We start from the raw sequence: 17365 nt of genomic DNA on the forward strand, positions 1-17365 counted from the left end.
TGTGTGGGAGGGTTGGGGAGGCAAACACTGCTATCAGTAGGGGAGTGTTGATTTTTGCATTCCTGAAAGTCTCTGCTGTGCTAAATGAAGATAATTGGCAGGAATCGATTAGTTTTAYAGGAGGGTGTTATTAAGGGTTGAGCTCTTTTCACAAATTGCCCCCTCTGCACTTATTGCTTGAGAGGCATAATCTCAGCCATCCCGAAATTCACMGAACAGGAGATTGATTTCCTCCTTTTTCTTTTTCTTTCCCTGCCTTAAACTCTGCAGGTCAGTCCCACCCCAGGGTGCATCCGGGCGTTAATGAAGATGTTGTACTGCCCTTACTGCAGAGGACTTCCCACTGTGAAACCTTGCAACAACTATTGCCTCAATGTAATGAAGGGCTGCCTAGCAAATCAGGCTGATTTGGATACTGAGTGGAATCTGTTCATAGGTAAGAAGAGTTTAAATATTAGTGGAAGGAAACTCTGGTAATAGCAAATCTCTGCAGAGTTCTGTGAGGCTAGAAGACACTGTCGGTCAATATTTGGAATGAAGCAGCTGCAGATGCAGCTCACTYTCTAATTGAACATCATGGCTTGCAGCAAGAAATGACTGCTCRCCCTGCCCTAAGCCAGTCACGTTTCACATTTCAGATTTCCAAAGGAATGGTGTGGTGTTACAGCTTCTGAGCTGAATTATTMCATGCTATGTGAAATGTTGAGAAAGATTTGGTTGAGGATTTGATAACAAGCTTAACATGGCAGAAATAGTATGTACTACAACTGAAAACCAGGCTCTTGCAAGCTGAGAAGATAATAACATTGTATAACATCCAGTCAACATAAATCACAACAGCTGCTGTTCTTAATTCTGGTAGTATATAGGCAAAAAAGCTTCAAAAGTTACATACATGAGAAATTATTGATTCCTCATTCTTGCTTCAAACATTCTAATGTTCCCCTTCCAGTGTACTGAATAAAAGCAGCAAACATGCAACCCAAAATTAGAATGGAGCATAGAATATGTATTTATGAAAAGCTGCTCCTACAGTTTTATTCACATAATTCTTCATTGAGATAAGGATAAAGCAAGAAAGAAATCTCCCCTAAACAGCCATTCAGCTATCCTGTAGCAAAACAGAGAAAACCCAACAAAAAGGAAAAAAAAAAAAGCCCCAAACCCACAACCAAAAAAAAAGCCTCCCAGAAGAGTAACATATAACAAGAAATAATAGTTTTGAGTTGCTTTTGGTGATAAGATAGGATGACAATTAGACAAGGCTGAAGGAAGGAATAGAAACAGCTAGTTACCACAGACACTAATGAGCATCATGGTCTAGACTGGATTTCAGAAAAATAAATGCAGCTGGAAAAAATGGGATAAAACTTTCTTTATTTCAGCTGAAGAAAGGAAATTTATTTTCTATTTTTTGGAAACATAAAACATAAGCAATCTCATTCTGCTTAATTTCAGACCCCACTGACCAATGTGACTTTGAAAATTTGACTCTGACTCATTCATGGATTTTTGCTTTACTCAGCAGTGCAAGATGGATAGGGAGAAGAAAACAGGATGAAAAATGAATCAGAGTATGAAAAGTGAAAACGAGCATTGAGTGTGCTATAAAAATAGCATGCAAACAACAATATCAAACAAATGATGCAGATACTCTTGCCTTCCCTGTCCCTTGTGCTGGTTAAAGGAGTTGACATCAGAAACAGTGCTGTATGGAGGGATACCAGTGGGATTACTGGAGTGAAAAGGAGAATCTGATCATCATCAGAAAGCTAAGTAGGAGCTGATGGGAAAACAATGCTAACCTGTTAAAGGCATGGAATAAGCTTGTTTCTCTGTCACTGAAGAATAAGCAAGTTACTAAGCTTATTTACTAAGCACTAATGTCAGAAATGTCACTTATTCTGATTAAAAAACTTATATAGGTTTTTAGGAAAGAAAACCCCAAATATTTGAACTAAAATAAACAATGGAGTTTTTATTAAGGCAAGCACCTGTTTAAATCAAAAGCTASAAGTTCTGAGGTGTTAAGAGAAGATKTCCTTTTCTTGTGCTTTAAATTCGGTGAGAGTGCTGGGCATGGTGAGATGTGTTGGAAAGTGTGGAARTGCTTACAGATTCAGACTTTCAGARTCTTTGCTGCAAAGCCCTTGTCTTCATCAATGTCTCTTTGGTTTTGATTGTTCTTGCTCTCAGAAAAAAGAAACARCTGCATGAAAGCTTGTAGGTAATGTTAAAACAGAGTGCTAATTTATTAAATACCATGTCAGGCAGGCTACTATGCAATTATCCCTGCAGGTAGTAATGATAAGGCAGTATACAGTACAAATACATCAAATCATATTTTTTTCTTTCTTCYGACTATACAACTTCCCCTCTGTAAGTTTATGGGGAAGAAAATAGAGGAGATACAGAGATTTTTATGTGTTTGGAAAAGGTATTCTCTTTTATCCTGTTTTTCAGGCTTCTGACAGCTTTGCTGAAGATGAGGGTCCTTCCTTTATGAAAGATTGAAATGAGGCAAGTTGTCTCTGTCTCTGACAGCTGTCAGAGGCTTTCTAATAACACATGCAATTCCCTTAGTGGTAAACACAACAAAACTTCTACTCACTGAATTAAAACGAACAGCAGCATTTTACAGCACCGCTGAGCTATGAAAGATTGGAAATTATGCATGAGCAGTTTTTATCCCTGTTCCAATACTAGGAACCATGCACTAGGAAAAGARAAAAAAGATAATTTTGTGCATTAACAGTCTCTGCCTAGGCAGGAATCCCAAATGTTGGTGCATATTCATAGACAAGATAGTTTTGCTTAGCTCATAATCTGTGCATTGCAAGGTTGTTTTGACAGAACTTGGTACTAGGAGAAAACTCTCAGATASGTTTGTCAGTAACAAAGTAAATTCTGTAGTTTGGGCTGCATGTCCTGATATTGCTCTGTAGTTACGGCAGTGGTTCAGCAACAGCCAGGATCTGCACATGAGGAGGAGCAGAGGAAAGTAAATGGGCTGTTTGACATCAGGATGTGTTGCATGTTTCACCTGGTTCATAAATATAGAAGTCAGGACTGGAATCACGTATATATAGCTYTAATAAATCTTGCCTCTTTTTTCAAAGCTAGGGGGAGTGGGACAGCTTCCCCTAAACATCTGGTGCTTTCCAAGATTTTATAGACTGTGAAAATTGGTAAGAGGTGAAACAGCTGCAGCAGCATGACACATGGCTTGYTATATATTTCCTGGTTTTGTCCCCTTAAGGTCTGTGTCCTTTTTGTGTAACATTTCATTACAGGCTTTTTGTATTTCGTTGTTTTCATTATTCTGCAATAAAAGCCAAATGTAGCATCTCATTCTAGCAGATCATCTGCAACTCAGAATTTTGCCTGAGAAAGGAAGACAATCTTTAATATCATATTATAATTATAAAACTGTAGTGAAAAAAATGCTCCTTCCAGGTATTTATATAAAATATTTAAGAGCTCTTTAAAAGTAAACCTGCCACACTGAYTTTGAAAATGTGTATTTTGCAAAGCTTGCTTCTGATGTTTTGCCTGTTAGTTAYCCATCATAATCTCCTTTGTAGCAGTCTTGAGCAAAGTTAGAAAATGCAAGATAAAAAGCACGAGCAGAGGAGCTGTACTGCTGAGGAAGGAGATTGCCTCAGGGAGGAGCTGAATGATTCTGTGGAGTGGGGAAAAGGGGATTTTCTCTGTCTCGTGGCTCAACAGATATAGTCAAAATTATGCTTCTCTCCATGGAGYGATACCAATTAACAGCAATAAGAATCAGGGATCCCACTGTTCATTCTGTCATGGAAACACAGAATAAATGGATAAAATTATTCCCACTTACAAAAATTTAAAGCACCTATATCTTGGAGAATGACATTCAATTTTAGCAATACTGTTACTCGTCTTTCTCTTACTTTTAAGTCCCTGTTCCTATATTAAGGTTCTTTTACTTTCCCTAACCTTAGCTTTCCCTATAATTGGTCATTTATTTCTCTTCCACTACTCTTTTTCTCAAGCAAGAATGTCAGATGAGGGATGAGCCCTCCTCAGTGGACATCACACTTTCTCTTAGTATCCTCATTCAGCTTCAACAGACAAAAAACTTCATCCACTGGAAGCAAATGCATCTCGTTCTGGCAGCTGCCTTAATCACAGGTTCAACATGGCAAAATGGCCATAACAMATTTGTTTTTGGAGAATTTCTTTCGCAATTAGCATTAGAGTTAAGTTTCTTCTGTTCTGAGACAAAAACATAGATAATACTAAATCTGAAAATCTAGCAAGATTGTGAGCCAAATATGCAGTCCTTACRTAAGTAATTCAGCACAACAGAGGAGTAAAAATCCAGGTAGTTGTTTTAATCATGGCAACTGCTGTATCTGAGCAGGGTTTTTTTTGTGGACATCTAAAGCAATTGATGAATGCTTTGTTGCTGTAGTTAATGTTGAAGTGTAATGCCTGTGTAGTGGTGTATCAAATGCAATCCTTGGAGGTTTGGCACTGCATGGCTATTTATTGTGGCAAAAATTACAAGTCCTTTTTTATTTTTCCTACGAATTATTGAATGATTAATCAGGGTCACCTTGACCTTACCCCCATGATTTAGTAGGTGGGAGATTGTCAAAAAAAACTTCAGAAACTGTGCAATAACAGGAGTTGCATCCCTGTCTGTGAAAAAGAGCCAAGAGTTCATGTCCACAGCCATCCTAATGCTTAGAGTGGAGASCAAGCGGCTTTGCTGTGAGTGTATTTGATATTTGACAAGCTCTGTGGTGTAGTAAGGCAGCTCAGCATGCAGTGTGTTCACACTGCCATACTCAARGCCTGCAGAGCAGAGAGCCAGAGACATCTCTTACAGGCACCATCCTGCTAGGCTTCAGCCAGAGGAGAAAATCTTATCTGCAAGGCTTCAGCAAAAGCTTCTCCCACTGTTAAAATTATTTCACTTATTGTCATTACAGTGGCTCTGCATTACTAATAAACTTCCTTCTTGTGGTGCTTTAAGAATCCCTTTTTTCTTCCCATCAGTATGACTCAGACACTTACCTCAGGAGTTCTTCTGAGGCAGAGATACCCTGCAGTCTCAYTTAAAACAAYTAGATCATTTTCAGAAAAAACACCRAACAAAACCTTAACTRCTTACTCCTAGTGAAAGYTTTAGTGATGAAAATATGCCATCAGTTTTATTTACTGCTTACAAAAGCCATCAGGTGTGCACAGTCATCTCTGTGCTTTTTCTGTTSTGTGTGCAAGTACAAGAATAAACATTTTCCATTTAAAGCTTCAAGAGACCACCCTGATTTGACTTTATTTAATGGCATATTACAAGAATAACTGTGGTCTTCAAGATTCACTTTGGTTCATGTAAAAAATCATTCTATAAATATAATAGTAAGCCTTTATTGTTTCCTTGTGATTGTTATGAGGTCTCAAAGCTAACTTCTCTAGGCTGAACAGCCCCAACTTTCTCAGCTTGTCCTTGCAGGAAGGGTGCTCCAGCCTTCTTATGAACTTCGTGGCACTCTGGATTTGCTCCAACCATTCCACATCCTCGTGCTGGGGACAGCAGAGCTGGATGCTGCCCTCCAGGTGGGGTGTCAGAAGAGCAGAGAGAAGGARCAGAGTCACCTCCCTTGCCCTGCTGGCCACTCTGCTTTTAATGCAGCCCAGGGTTCCRCTGGCTTTCTGGGCTGGGAGCACGCAGTGATGGCTCATGCTGAGTTTTTCATCAGCACACAATGGACACTTGAATACAAACACTAAWATTTTATCATTTTCATCTTGTGCTCTTATGAAAACTGATAGCATTCGTRGTCAAGGCAGGCTAAAACTCAAACCCCGCATATAAAGCCTTATTTTCAGTTATTGTATGCTTAGAAAGCATTTAAATTTATAGACTATCATCTTTTCGTGCTTTCTTCCTGAGCCAAAGTTATCGTGACACCTCAAGTGAAAACATCTTTGCCAACCATCAGAATGAGAATAGGGAAAATTTTCTTAACCTAATGCTTTTCRTCTTTTCCACTTATTTCTTAAAACAATTTTAGTGCCTCCAGAGTTTGCAGAAGTAATAGTTTCTTTAGGTCTCTTGTTGTGCAGACTACAGTAGCTATTATTATAAACCAATATCCATTCCCTTAGTTGAAATGTCAGGGTTGGGTGGATGGCTCTAAGGGTGTGGAGCCACATTGTGATTATATATGAAAAATGGAATCTCTAGTTCAGAATGATTTTTCCCCTATTTTAGCTTATTTTTAGAAAGCAAGGGAAAATGAGTATTTTGATATGTGATACAGCTGCAAACCCAGTTGCTCAAAGGTTGAGAACAAGATCTTCAGATGTAAATCTAATGTTGTTTWTGAAAAAAACCTTTACTGTGCTTCAGGCCCATTAGTCTCCATAATGCATGGGTAGCAACACGAAGGAATTTAAAGTGCTATTAGAAGCACAGACTTAACATCTGTTGACAGTTATGCCAGTTCAGGTTAAAAATACRTAATTGTACAAATGAAAAGTGAACTCAGCTTGACAATGCCTAATTAAAAGATTACAGTATTATAATTTTTTAATCCTCTGGTAAGCGATAATCTCCATGATCCCATATTTTCCTCTTGTTTTCCAGAAATAGTAGAATCACTGACTACAGCTTAAACACAATACCAACATCTGATGGCTTACAGTATATAGGAAACAGGGACATCACCATTCAGTAGGGTAAATAACGTGTAGAAGAGGGGAAYTGTTATTTCCCACTGCTTTTCTCTCCTCAGAAGTTTAAAGGGTATGTATGGGCATGTAATTCCTCAGATGGAAATGAATTCAGCCTGAGAGAAGCACTCTGAAGTTGTGGGACTGCCAGCAGAATGCAAATAACACCAGCACTCACCTGCTGCTTAAACTCTACTTACCCTGCCAGATCTCTGTGCTCCCCCTGGGGCAATATAGATTCTTTTGAGCAGCTCACAGTATCCATTGCCCTGTACATTTGCTTTAGAGTGTGTCACTGAAGAAGGAGATCCCCTCCTGTAGGACTATGGAGGTCTTGTGCACCTGTTACTGAATCAAGAGATGGGACTCACTGGCCTGATCTTGCCAGTGACACCAGTGACAGTTTGTTGTTTGGAGGTGCATCTTGGAAGGGTGCTAATGGCTTCAGTCAGAGTGACTCTTGAAAACTGCAGTTCCTAAAGAAGGACTGTGGATTTCTGCAGGTGCAGGTGTCCAGCAGCAGACCCCTTGGGATCCCAAGCTTTGACACATCAAATATGGTGATTAACGATGCCATTTGCTTTAAGGCTCAAAAGATATTTGTGCACGTAAAACACATCACCCATCATCATRTCATATGACCCCTACAAATACAGGATCAAATTCAGCCATTCTAGAATTCTGCCTTTGGCATGCCAGCASAGTTCTCTTGAACTGTATGATTTCTCCATTTGCAGGAAAAAGCTTCTCAAAACATGAAGTGATATGAGAGTCACATACTCAGCATTTTCACCGGGCCCTGTGTTGACTGCAGCACTTAAATGCTACAGCTTCTTTTGAAAACAGCAAGACAGATCAGCATTGTCAGAAAGTTTAAAAGATTTCATAATGAAACCATTGGAGCCAAATGATGACTTTTTAGTTCCATTTTCATTCCTCATCTCCAACCCCTTCACATTATTTTACATCAAAGGGAAATGCCTGTCTAGTACACATGAGCGCAGTTCGGAAGTTGCAGAGAATAGCACATTTGTCTGTGTTTACATTTAGGGGAAGTGCTGGGGAAGCTGTTTTGCCACTGCCATTAAAATGCTATGAATTAACCCAGAGATGTTATACAAGGTATCTCTAGAAACAGGAAATATGTTCATTATTTATTGCTCAAATACTGCAGGTTCTGGGACTATTATTTTGTACTTTTCCAAGGCCATAGCTATGCCTTCTCAAAGGGCTTCCTGCTTCCAGGAGAGCAGTAAATAGTGCTGCTGTTTCTGTCCTGGGTTACCATGTATATTAGCACCTCAAAARAGTTTTCTCTTTGGTGGAGGATCTGATGTCTCAATTAATTGCATTTATGTAGGGCTGAATCCCTGTTTACCTGTAGGRATATCCCTCAGGCACTTCACTGCACCGATCTCCCTGTTTCACAGACAAGGGACCAGCTGGAAAATATTGTGCCTCTTACCTGATCTGGTTTCCCTTCTGGTTTGGGGATTTGGGGCAGTAGGTCTGTCTGGAATATGACTGTGAGTGAAGCACACACCAGGACTGCAGAACTTGGCCATGCTTTTATAGTTCAGTTACCTGAAAGAGCTACTTCCATGCAGTTGGTTTTTGGGTTTTATTTTAAGGATTACCAATCCAAATGAAAAACGTGAGTTCCATTTTTCCCAGGTAGATGGGACTAAATATTAATTTTAATTGTTTTGAACTTACTACTTTGGCTGTGCTTAATGGAGGCAATGCTGTATTACACTAGGAAGGGTGAAAATTGTGTTATTTCTAAAAACATATCTTCAGTGAAATCATCATTTGACTTGGTCAGTACTGATAGACTGGAGAAAACCTAAATTCTATGTTTGCAAGGACTCCTATTTTTAAGGGAAAAAAATAATTGTGCAATAATTAGAATGTTGTCCAGAGGAGTATTGATAGTTTTATTTCAACTTTATTTGAAATAAAATTTGTCTCTCTCTCCATTTTATTGTCTTTTTTTTCTGCCTGTACTCCTCTGCATTTAAAACCATATATCTGAGGAAAGTTTTTGCTGCACCATGACACCATTTATACATTTAAAGTGTTCTGTCTGGGAATCTGGAACCATTTTAGAAAACTGCATAAATAAAAAATAGTTTYCATATGCTGAAAATAAACTTGAAACTATATAATGTCTTGAATAATGTGTTTTTTCTGATAGATCAATTTACTAACTATTTCAGAGTCTCTAAATCTAATATCAGAAACAAATGTTAAATTATGTTCTCCATTATTGAGGTAAATTTAATGGAGAGATAAATGTAACTCAAAGTAAATTTGTTCTACAAGAAACTATCAGAACACTTGATTTTATCTGAAAATACTTTGCTGAGTTTATTATACAATATCAATAAAAGGTGATCCCTTACCACAAGGATGCCAAAGCAAAACTGACATCGATTTGCTTTGTATTATAATTTTGAGCCATTGCTTGATGAGGGATGACCTGTTTATGATAATGTCTTAATATAATACCTATTTAGTATAGTACCATAGTATATTACCGATACAGAATCATAAATTTCTTTTTGAAATACAGAAACAAAGTAATGTTGGCAACCAGCCTAATTTTCTCCTTACAAATAAACTCTAATTTTGCAAATGAACAATATACACATACACACACACAAAGTGATTTTGGATTGTAACTAATCTGTCACATTCCATTATTGAGAAATTTGGGGGTTTCTTGGTATCAGTACCTTATGCCTTTTTAGTTCTTGAAATTCAGAGAAAGTTTTGATTTTGTGTTTCTTGAAGATTTAAAAACAACCCAAAAATCAGTAAAATAATTCAAATRTAGACACTTTCAATCTAAATCATTGAGTTTTCTTTACTTTTTGACTRCCTCTTTGGGTCTCTTTTGAGCTATACAAATATTGCCCTTTGCTGCCAAATGCTCCAAACATTATTAGCAATATGGGGAAACCTGCTCAAATATATAATTTTGTATGAATATTGCACACNTTTTTTTATGAAGCCACAGATTACACTCAGTCAATTTTCTTGTTTTGGAAAGACTTTTTAAGATAAGCTAATAGAAGGTGAAGAGTGCTTGGCTGAGCTGTAAATTTCTCACAACTTGGCAAAGAAACTATGATAAAGATCCCTAGCCAGTAGCCCATGTCAGTGCCAGATTTAGTGGAGCAAAGACTTAAAACCGTTGCAGAGATTAGAATTTTAGGAAAACAAGAGATTCAGGAATTATTTCTTTCTCATAAGGGTCCTGTGGATTCCCTTCTTATAACATGTCAACCCTCCATTTCTTCTTGTAAAGAAAGATTTTTTCAGGTGTAGGAAATACCAGGGAAAATATAGATTTTTTTCCCCCCCTCTGTTCTCTCTTCCTTACCAACAGGAAATCTTACCATTTCTGGTAAGTTTGATGCAGAATGTTATGACAGAGTTAGTATGGCCAAAATTCACTGAGCAATTTTGCAAGAGTGGAATCTAAAAGTGTTCTGATGCGTTTGGGAAATTTCAATGTGTTTAGAAGGTAATATGAAAAACTCTGCTCTTATATTTCTTATTTCTCTGTGTAACTCAGTGTCACCTGCCCTGCAATATAACATTCAACATCCCTTAATGTAATTTATATTGCAAGTTAACCTATGGGAGTTTAAACTCCCATAACATGTATTTTTCATTTAGCCACCAGAACTTTCCACATCAGTAGGAGCTCACCTTCATAATATCAGATTTCAATCTGCAACAGCAAAGAGCCTTTTTACCTGTCTTATYTTGTTAACTCTTAAAATACAGATAACTGTGTAGGGGAAAGTAGCAGCTTGAAAAATAAAGAATGGAGTTTTGGTTCTGCTGGATATTTGTTGCTGACCTCAGAAGAGAGTCCATTTTTTCAGCTAAGCAAARCATCTCACTATAATGTTATAAAATGAGATGAAGGTCAGACTTCACTTTCAGTGTACAGGCTCTGACACTATCTTGCACTTTGTTCAACTGTAGAATAAGATGGAAACCATCACTAAAACAAATTATGCACCATGGAGAATGGACAATGCCGAAAAGACAAGAAGTTATCCTGAATATGAAAAGATAAAATATAGAGCACTTACATGTTACTATCTTGGATTTCATGAAATGATGATGATGAAATGATACAACAGGTCTTCCAGCAGATTTAGCTCTTTTAATAAAACATGTAGCATCAGCCTTTTATTTTATTTATCCAAATGCAGTTACCAGAAAAATATGCATAGAACCATAGAACCAAAATTATGGTAATATGCAAGTCATTTTAACAAACATCTGAAATTTCAATTGTGATCAAACTTTTCTATAAAAGTTTTATAAATGTATTATAAATTACTCAGGTTGAAATCAGGAAGGACAGTGCAACAGAACTTTAATTGGTGCAAATAATTTGCTAATGGAAATATGTCAGTGAAAAATACATCAAGATCTAATTCCATTTATATTGAATGTATCTCTGAAGAAATAATTCGGAAATTGCTTCATTTTTTCAAGCTACTTGTTACTGAGAGATGAAGAGAGCAAGTACTTATTTTTCATTATGTAAAAGCACCTCCAAGCTCCTTATCATGTCTGTCAATTCCAAGATGTGGAAGATTTCTCTCCCCTTGGAAAAAGAAATTTTCTAGTAAGAATATCTAGTTATACAGGCCAGGAAGTCTAAAGTAGAGCTACTGAATAGGGTAAGGGTAGTCTTGTATAATGTTTCAAGCTGGATTCACATTTGTTTGAAATGTGGCAATATTAAACCCAAGCATGAGCCCAGGCAGCACTGGCAGGAAGATACTTCTTCACCAATCTTCTGTGTTTCTTGTCCATGGAGAACAGGCTACAGGGCCCAACCAACAGACAGAGACCCTTCACAGGGAGATAAACCATCACATCAGTGTAACTTGCACTCTTTGGAGAATAAACAGTCTCAGAGGGAAGCAATAGATCACAAATAGATTTTTCCAAAGTATGTGACACTGAATTATAATTTTATTTTCTCTTCATTTTGTCTTTTTGTTTTATTTGGTCCAAATGGTGATATAACTCCAAATTGTGTAGTCTTGTGACTTTACAGTGCCCTGTAAGGGTCAAGAATGCAGCCCTTTCCAGATGATGCCAGTAGAGGCTGTTTCATGGGTGGTGTTTGTGGGGGCTTTTCCAGTGTTGTTTACCTCTTAGTTTTTCAGTGTTCCAAATAAATATGCAAAGCATGTTGCACACAAGGTTCTTGTACTWTAACTTAATCAGCATTGTAGGAAATGTGTTTCTACTTGCCACAATTCATCCCTTATTTTTCTAAAAGCATTCTATTTTATTGTCACTTTTGCCTCTATGGACTTCTGGAACAAATGTTTAAACTGAAAAACATTGCATTCGTTATGCATGAAAAGAATAAGCATTTATGAGGAAGGGTAATACATCTTTCAACTTTTAAGCTGGTCACAAAACCTGTGTGTTATCAGAAGTCTTTTTTTTTCAAATTTTTGAATGCTTCACCRTAAACCTACACGCAAGTTTAAGAGATCTGGGAATACCATACAAAATAAATAGTTCCATCTAAATTAGTCTTCATTTATCTCATGTCCAGCTGAGTTTATTTGCTGGCATTACCATGGCATCTTTTTCTTGGAAGCTAACTCTCAATATATCCTACACGTATGTGCTGAGCTGTTATAAAAGAGAAAATAGACACTCAGATTTCTGAAATACTGTTATTTCAAGAGAGGGTAGATTTTCTGAAAAATTTTCCTCCAGTTCCGAGTATTTTTCAGGGTAGACTGAAAGACTTCAGGCATAAAAGTGTTATTCCAAGTGCTGAAGATCCCTGATACGAATATGAAAAAACGAATTAGCTTTTCCTGTAGACCAAATTGCTTTCCAATCCTCGTAAAAATATAAAGTATAAAATAAAAAGTAAAAATGTTATTGAATTAGTAGTTACCAGATGTGCAGTCTCTGCTTTTCATTACTTTATACTGAATTACTTTTACTTTATACTGAAATTCTATTGAAATTAATAAATAACTATTATATTGCCATAGAACACCTTGCAGAACAGTTAGGATTCAAGGCAAGTAGCTTAGTTACAAAATATCAATATTTTCAATGGAAAGTGGGTAGCTATTGAAATTCCTTCATTTGAGTCTGAATTCCATTGCTATTCAAAGCTTTGGTTATATATCAAATCCTTCTAATTTAAACAGATACAGATAWGATAGAATTTCTTTTTTATTTCTATTGTATGACTGAATATTYCTCTGAAGCATTTAAACAAGCTCACCAAATCAAAAAACTGTAGGTGACCTCATTTGAGAAAAAAATAGAAGAATATAGCTAATATATATGAAAGGTATGAGAAAAGGTGCAGAGTTGTGCTATTCTACATTATATACTTGGATGTATTTTATTTAAATTTCTTATTTCGTGAATGAGGGTGTGAGAGCTGAATGAGCTCCCAAAAGTGTGTTACTAAACACTTCAATTAACAAAATTTTAGAATGTTAAAATGTTCTTGTGTTAAAAAGCTGTATGTTAGCACAGGCAGCAAGCTGAAGCTTGAAGAACAGCAGCTGTAGTTTGTTTATTTTGGGGAAATGAAGCAAATGCCTTCATTGGTTTTAGAGAAATGCCAAGAATATGAATGGGCACCATCCCAAACAAAATATCTTTCTACAAAACTATTGTTTGAAAAAAAAGAATGAATCAATACTGAAAGTACTATRTGTTACCTTTTAGTGAGTTTAAGAAATGCAGATGGATAAAGAAACAGGCCTTTAGGAATCACAGCTTTTCCTTTTATTGACCATAGACCAGTAGAACACCAGGTTTTATCCTGTTTTCCTAATGTATGAACTCAAAAATTTTCACAGCATTTATGGAGTCACCTGGATGATCAGACAAAACGCTTGGATTAACACAAAATATTTTCTAACTATTGCAGCAAATTGTGGGGGGAATTGCTGTCATTTGGAAGTGCTGTGATGCCCTACACATTCCTTCCCATTCTTTGAACATGAAGTGGAAGATTATTTGCCTGGTGAGAATGGTGCATTGTTTTATCAAGCACATGCCAGTTCCCAAAATGGCTCACTGGAATAGGGGAGTTTGCATGGGTTGAAAATTCAGACCACATCAAAAAAACCCTTTATTGCTAAAAGAACAGTAAACACAGATATCAAAAAGATGCTTTGCCACATGTTTTTACTGCAATTAAGGTGCAACTTGAGTTTTATTTAGTTTAGGTGCTGAAATCTGATTTACATACTAATTGCAATGTAAAGTGGTAGCACGGATTTGAGCCTAAGCTTGCTATCTGTATTTCCCTGAGCTCCCAAGTGGGTCCTATGACCTGAGTTTGCTGATGGCCCAGCCACATCAGTTATCTGTAAAGCTGGAGTGGATATTTCCAAGCAGAATACCACCTTCTCTCTTGCTACAGAGACTTTTTTAAGGAAAGAAACACACAGCAAGAAGAGACATTGAATAACAATCTTAATCAATTTGATTTCCAATAAGTACAATTCCTGCAGGTATAAACCTGAAAAGATTAATTATCACAGTTTAGAGCTTATGTTCTCAAAAAATGCTACTACAGAATCTCAGAATTCCCAGAATGATTCAGATGTGGTCTCTACCTCACTGACTTTCCATCTGAAAAGATTAATTCAATTTCCATTTTTAAGGCCATAATTTTTAGATTTCAATGTGCATTCAGAGAAGTTACCATGACTATCTGAAATTTCTAATCACTGTAGATAATTTTGTCTTTAGGAAGCTCTCTCCTGAGACAGCTGAACTACTTTTTTTCTCTCTGCAGAAATTCACTGTGTACATATCCGTAGCAGTGATCCAAAAAGCATAGGAAGCAAACAATACAGCTCTCATGGGGTCTGAGCAGCTGCTGACCAGTGAAGATATCACCCAAGCATTGGAGTCAATGTGCATTTTTATGTGCTTTTAATGCAAAATTCTGAATGTTGCTTGAAGTGTGGCTTCCTTTTTGGATGACCTAATGCTGCTTCAGGAAACAGTGATGGCAGACAGTCTTCCCTGAACTTCCCTGTGTTCCAGTCCCAGCACTGGGGGCCAGAAAGCTGATCTCTATGAAAACCACTTTTACTTTCTTTTCTACTTTTTCAACAAGTATGCTCAGCTGAATTTGTCTGTGGTTTGTCTCACTCTGTGACCCTGTGGGTTCTGGCACCATGGCAAGGGAGGGGATGTGCAGTGACCTGGGAGACATCAAAAACCAATGAAACGGCCCTAAGATGCTCTGTGTTCTCAATTCTTTGCATTAGTTATCCTCATTTATAACCAAAACTCCCCTAGATTTTTATTCTAAAACTTTTAATCCTTTTTCCTCACAATGGTCAGACATTCCTCAGGGATTCGCTAGCATGAGGTGCAGTCATAGCCCAGTTGCCTTTTGATACTCAGAAATCAACACATTACCTGAAAACTCACAATTATTCTCCCTCAGAGGAGACAAGGAGTCCCTGAAAGCCCCCACCTGTGGGTCCTGCTGGGTAAGGAACGAAGATCTGTCACTGCTGTCACTACTGTGGTGTACGGGAGAGGCGACTGGGGCCAGTGCCACGTTTCCTCCGGAGTAGATGGTCTGGCACGGAGTGGGAAGGTGTGATAGAAGAATTTCTAGTCCTGTGAAGGCAGTGTGTGAGCAAGCTAGCTTTGGGAATCCCTGTCTGGTCATGCTTTCACACYTGGCACCCACCATGCTGAAGCCACYRAGGCTGTCCCCACATGGTGRCCAGCTGAGAAAAAGAGAGGTCCCTAGGCCAGCAATGTTGATCAAAATATCAGCCAGCTTGTGATTTAAGAGATTAGTTTGRTACTACAGAGAGATGAAACCATGGGCAGCTGCCATGAGCCGGTCAGTCACATTTCTGTCCCTGCCATGGTTTTCTGGGTGTCTTTTCCAGCAGCAGTGGGACACCCAGCCTGTGGAGAGCTGACTGGGACCAGTCTTTGGCTTCATATTTGCACTGATTCCTTTGCACTCAATTTGATGCTGATAAGGTGTTTTTCTGAACAGGACTACTGCCCAAGCATGAAACAATCATACCGCCCACTTTTCCTGGGTTTTTTTTGTTTTTTTTTCTTCCAAAGCAGTTTTGTTTTCTGTGTGCTCATTGAATYGTCTTGGCTTCTTGTCCCATTGGATCACCATCCAATATGAAAGCTGTGGGTGCTCATAACAGGGAAGGCAGATGAGCTGTGGGGTAAGAGAAGAGGATATCCTTCTATCCTTTTCATGCTATCAGGTAGTAAAAGCTGTTGTTGCTCCATCTTAAGGGTCTGCTTTTAGTTCCTTTATTAGATTATATATAGCACAATGGTGAAAAAAATGTWTCTGCTTATGTATTTGCCATATATGCCACTTCAATATGTTCCAGTTTTGATAATTGTCAGATATCTAGTTCAGAAGTTCCCTTTAAAAAAGGAGAAAATTACTTAYGTATAAATTTCTGCTCTTGCATTTCTGTCATTTGTAGTGTTTCATGCTCTTGTATGCAGAAATTGTGATTTTGTTTTATTTTAAATCTCAAGTGATCTCATAAAAGAATTCTCACTGTAATGGAAGATGCAAATGTGATGGATRCTACATCCTCCTACATGCTATGCATAAAAATATTTTAGAGACTTAAAATGTTTTAAAGCCTTGAATATGTTTATGAACTGGAAATAGTTAAGAAATAAATGAGAATAAGAGCAATTAAAATAATGTAAAAGGATACAAAAAAAGTTTTCTTGTGGGATTTAGAACAGTGGGCTGCTAAGCAAGAATATGTAGGAAAGCTGACAGAGATGTCAAGAACTCTCTTGAGGAAGGCTCCTGCAAGAATAACAGTAATAAAATTTTAAAACATTAAAAAAAAATCCATGCAAACAAAACAATAAAAATCCACCCCAAAAACCCACCAGAGATAAAGGTGTTAGACTGATRGAATGGTGAAATATTAAGCACAAAAAGTCTGTGTGGCTCCATGCAGTAAATGTGTCAGTTTATTACACAAGGTCAGCTTTAATCTGGATACTGAAATTAATGCCAKTTTAAATATATTTTCATGTTATTGTACCCATGAAAAAATAGCAAAGTAGTTGTGAACACGGGTCAACAGTGCAGAAAGCTCTGAAAAATGCAGCTTCAGCCCATCTCAGAACTGCACTTACAATCCTTTTTSTTTGTGTTTTTGAGGTGTTTAGGTAAGGAATTCAGGACCCCAACAGCAGGTTTGAATAATTGTCATGACAGCAAAATGGAGTGAAGGCATTGCTAAAGTAGCTGCAGATGAAAATTACAATTAAATGCACAAGAAAAGGTTATAATTTAGAAAGAAGAAGTCCTCTCCATTTCCCATTTTATTACTGTTTTGGGTAATCTTTTAAGGAAATGTTATTTCCTCATAGCTATGCTTTAAATAACTGGGTTGTATTTGTATAGATATTTGGGAGAACTAGAACACAATGACAAGAGTCTGTGCACATGAGGAAATCCCATTTTTGATGAAACATACCCAAGAAGGATAGAGCACAATTTCTTGTCAAAGTAGACACTGTGCACTCCTGAGTTGTTCCATGAACAGTCTCTTCAGAGATGGTCAAA

General features: G+C 37.4%; 1 protein-coding gene across 1 annotated transcript in view; it reads left to right on the top strand.

Moving 5' to 3' along the window:
- The first annotated feature begins 303 nt into the window (after positions 1-303).
- The window catches only part of GPC6 (glypican 6), a 190385-nt gene continuing 173323 nt past the window's right edge, over positions 304-17365 (top strand). Inside the window, exon 1 of the mRNA XM_057373377.1 lies at positions 304-436. Within this exon, the coding sequence (XP_057229360.1) occupies positions 304-436 (133 nt within the window). The remainder of the gene's footprint in view (positions 437-17365) is intronic.

The sequence above is a fragment of the Malurus melanocephalus genome, unplaced genomic scaffold (genome assembly GCF_030028575.1).
Source record: "Malurus melanocephalus ecotype Western Australia unplaced genomic scaffold, MMel_1.1 scaffold_195, whole genome shotgun sequence".
Lineage (NCBI taxonomy): Eukaryota > Metazoa > Chordata > Aves > Passeriformes > Maluridae > Malurus > Malurus melanocephalus.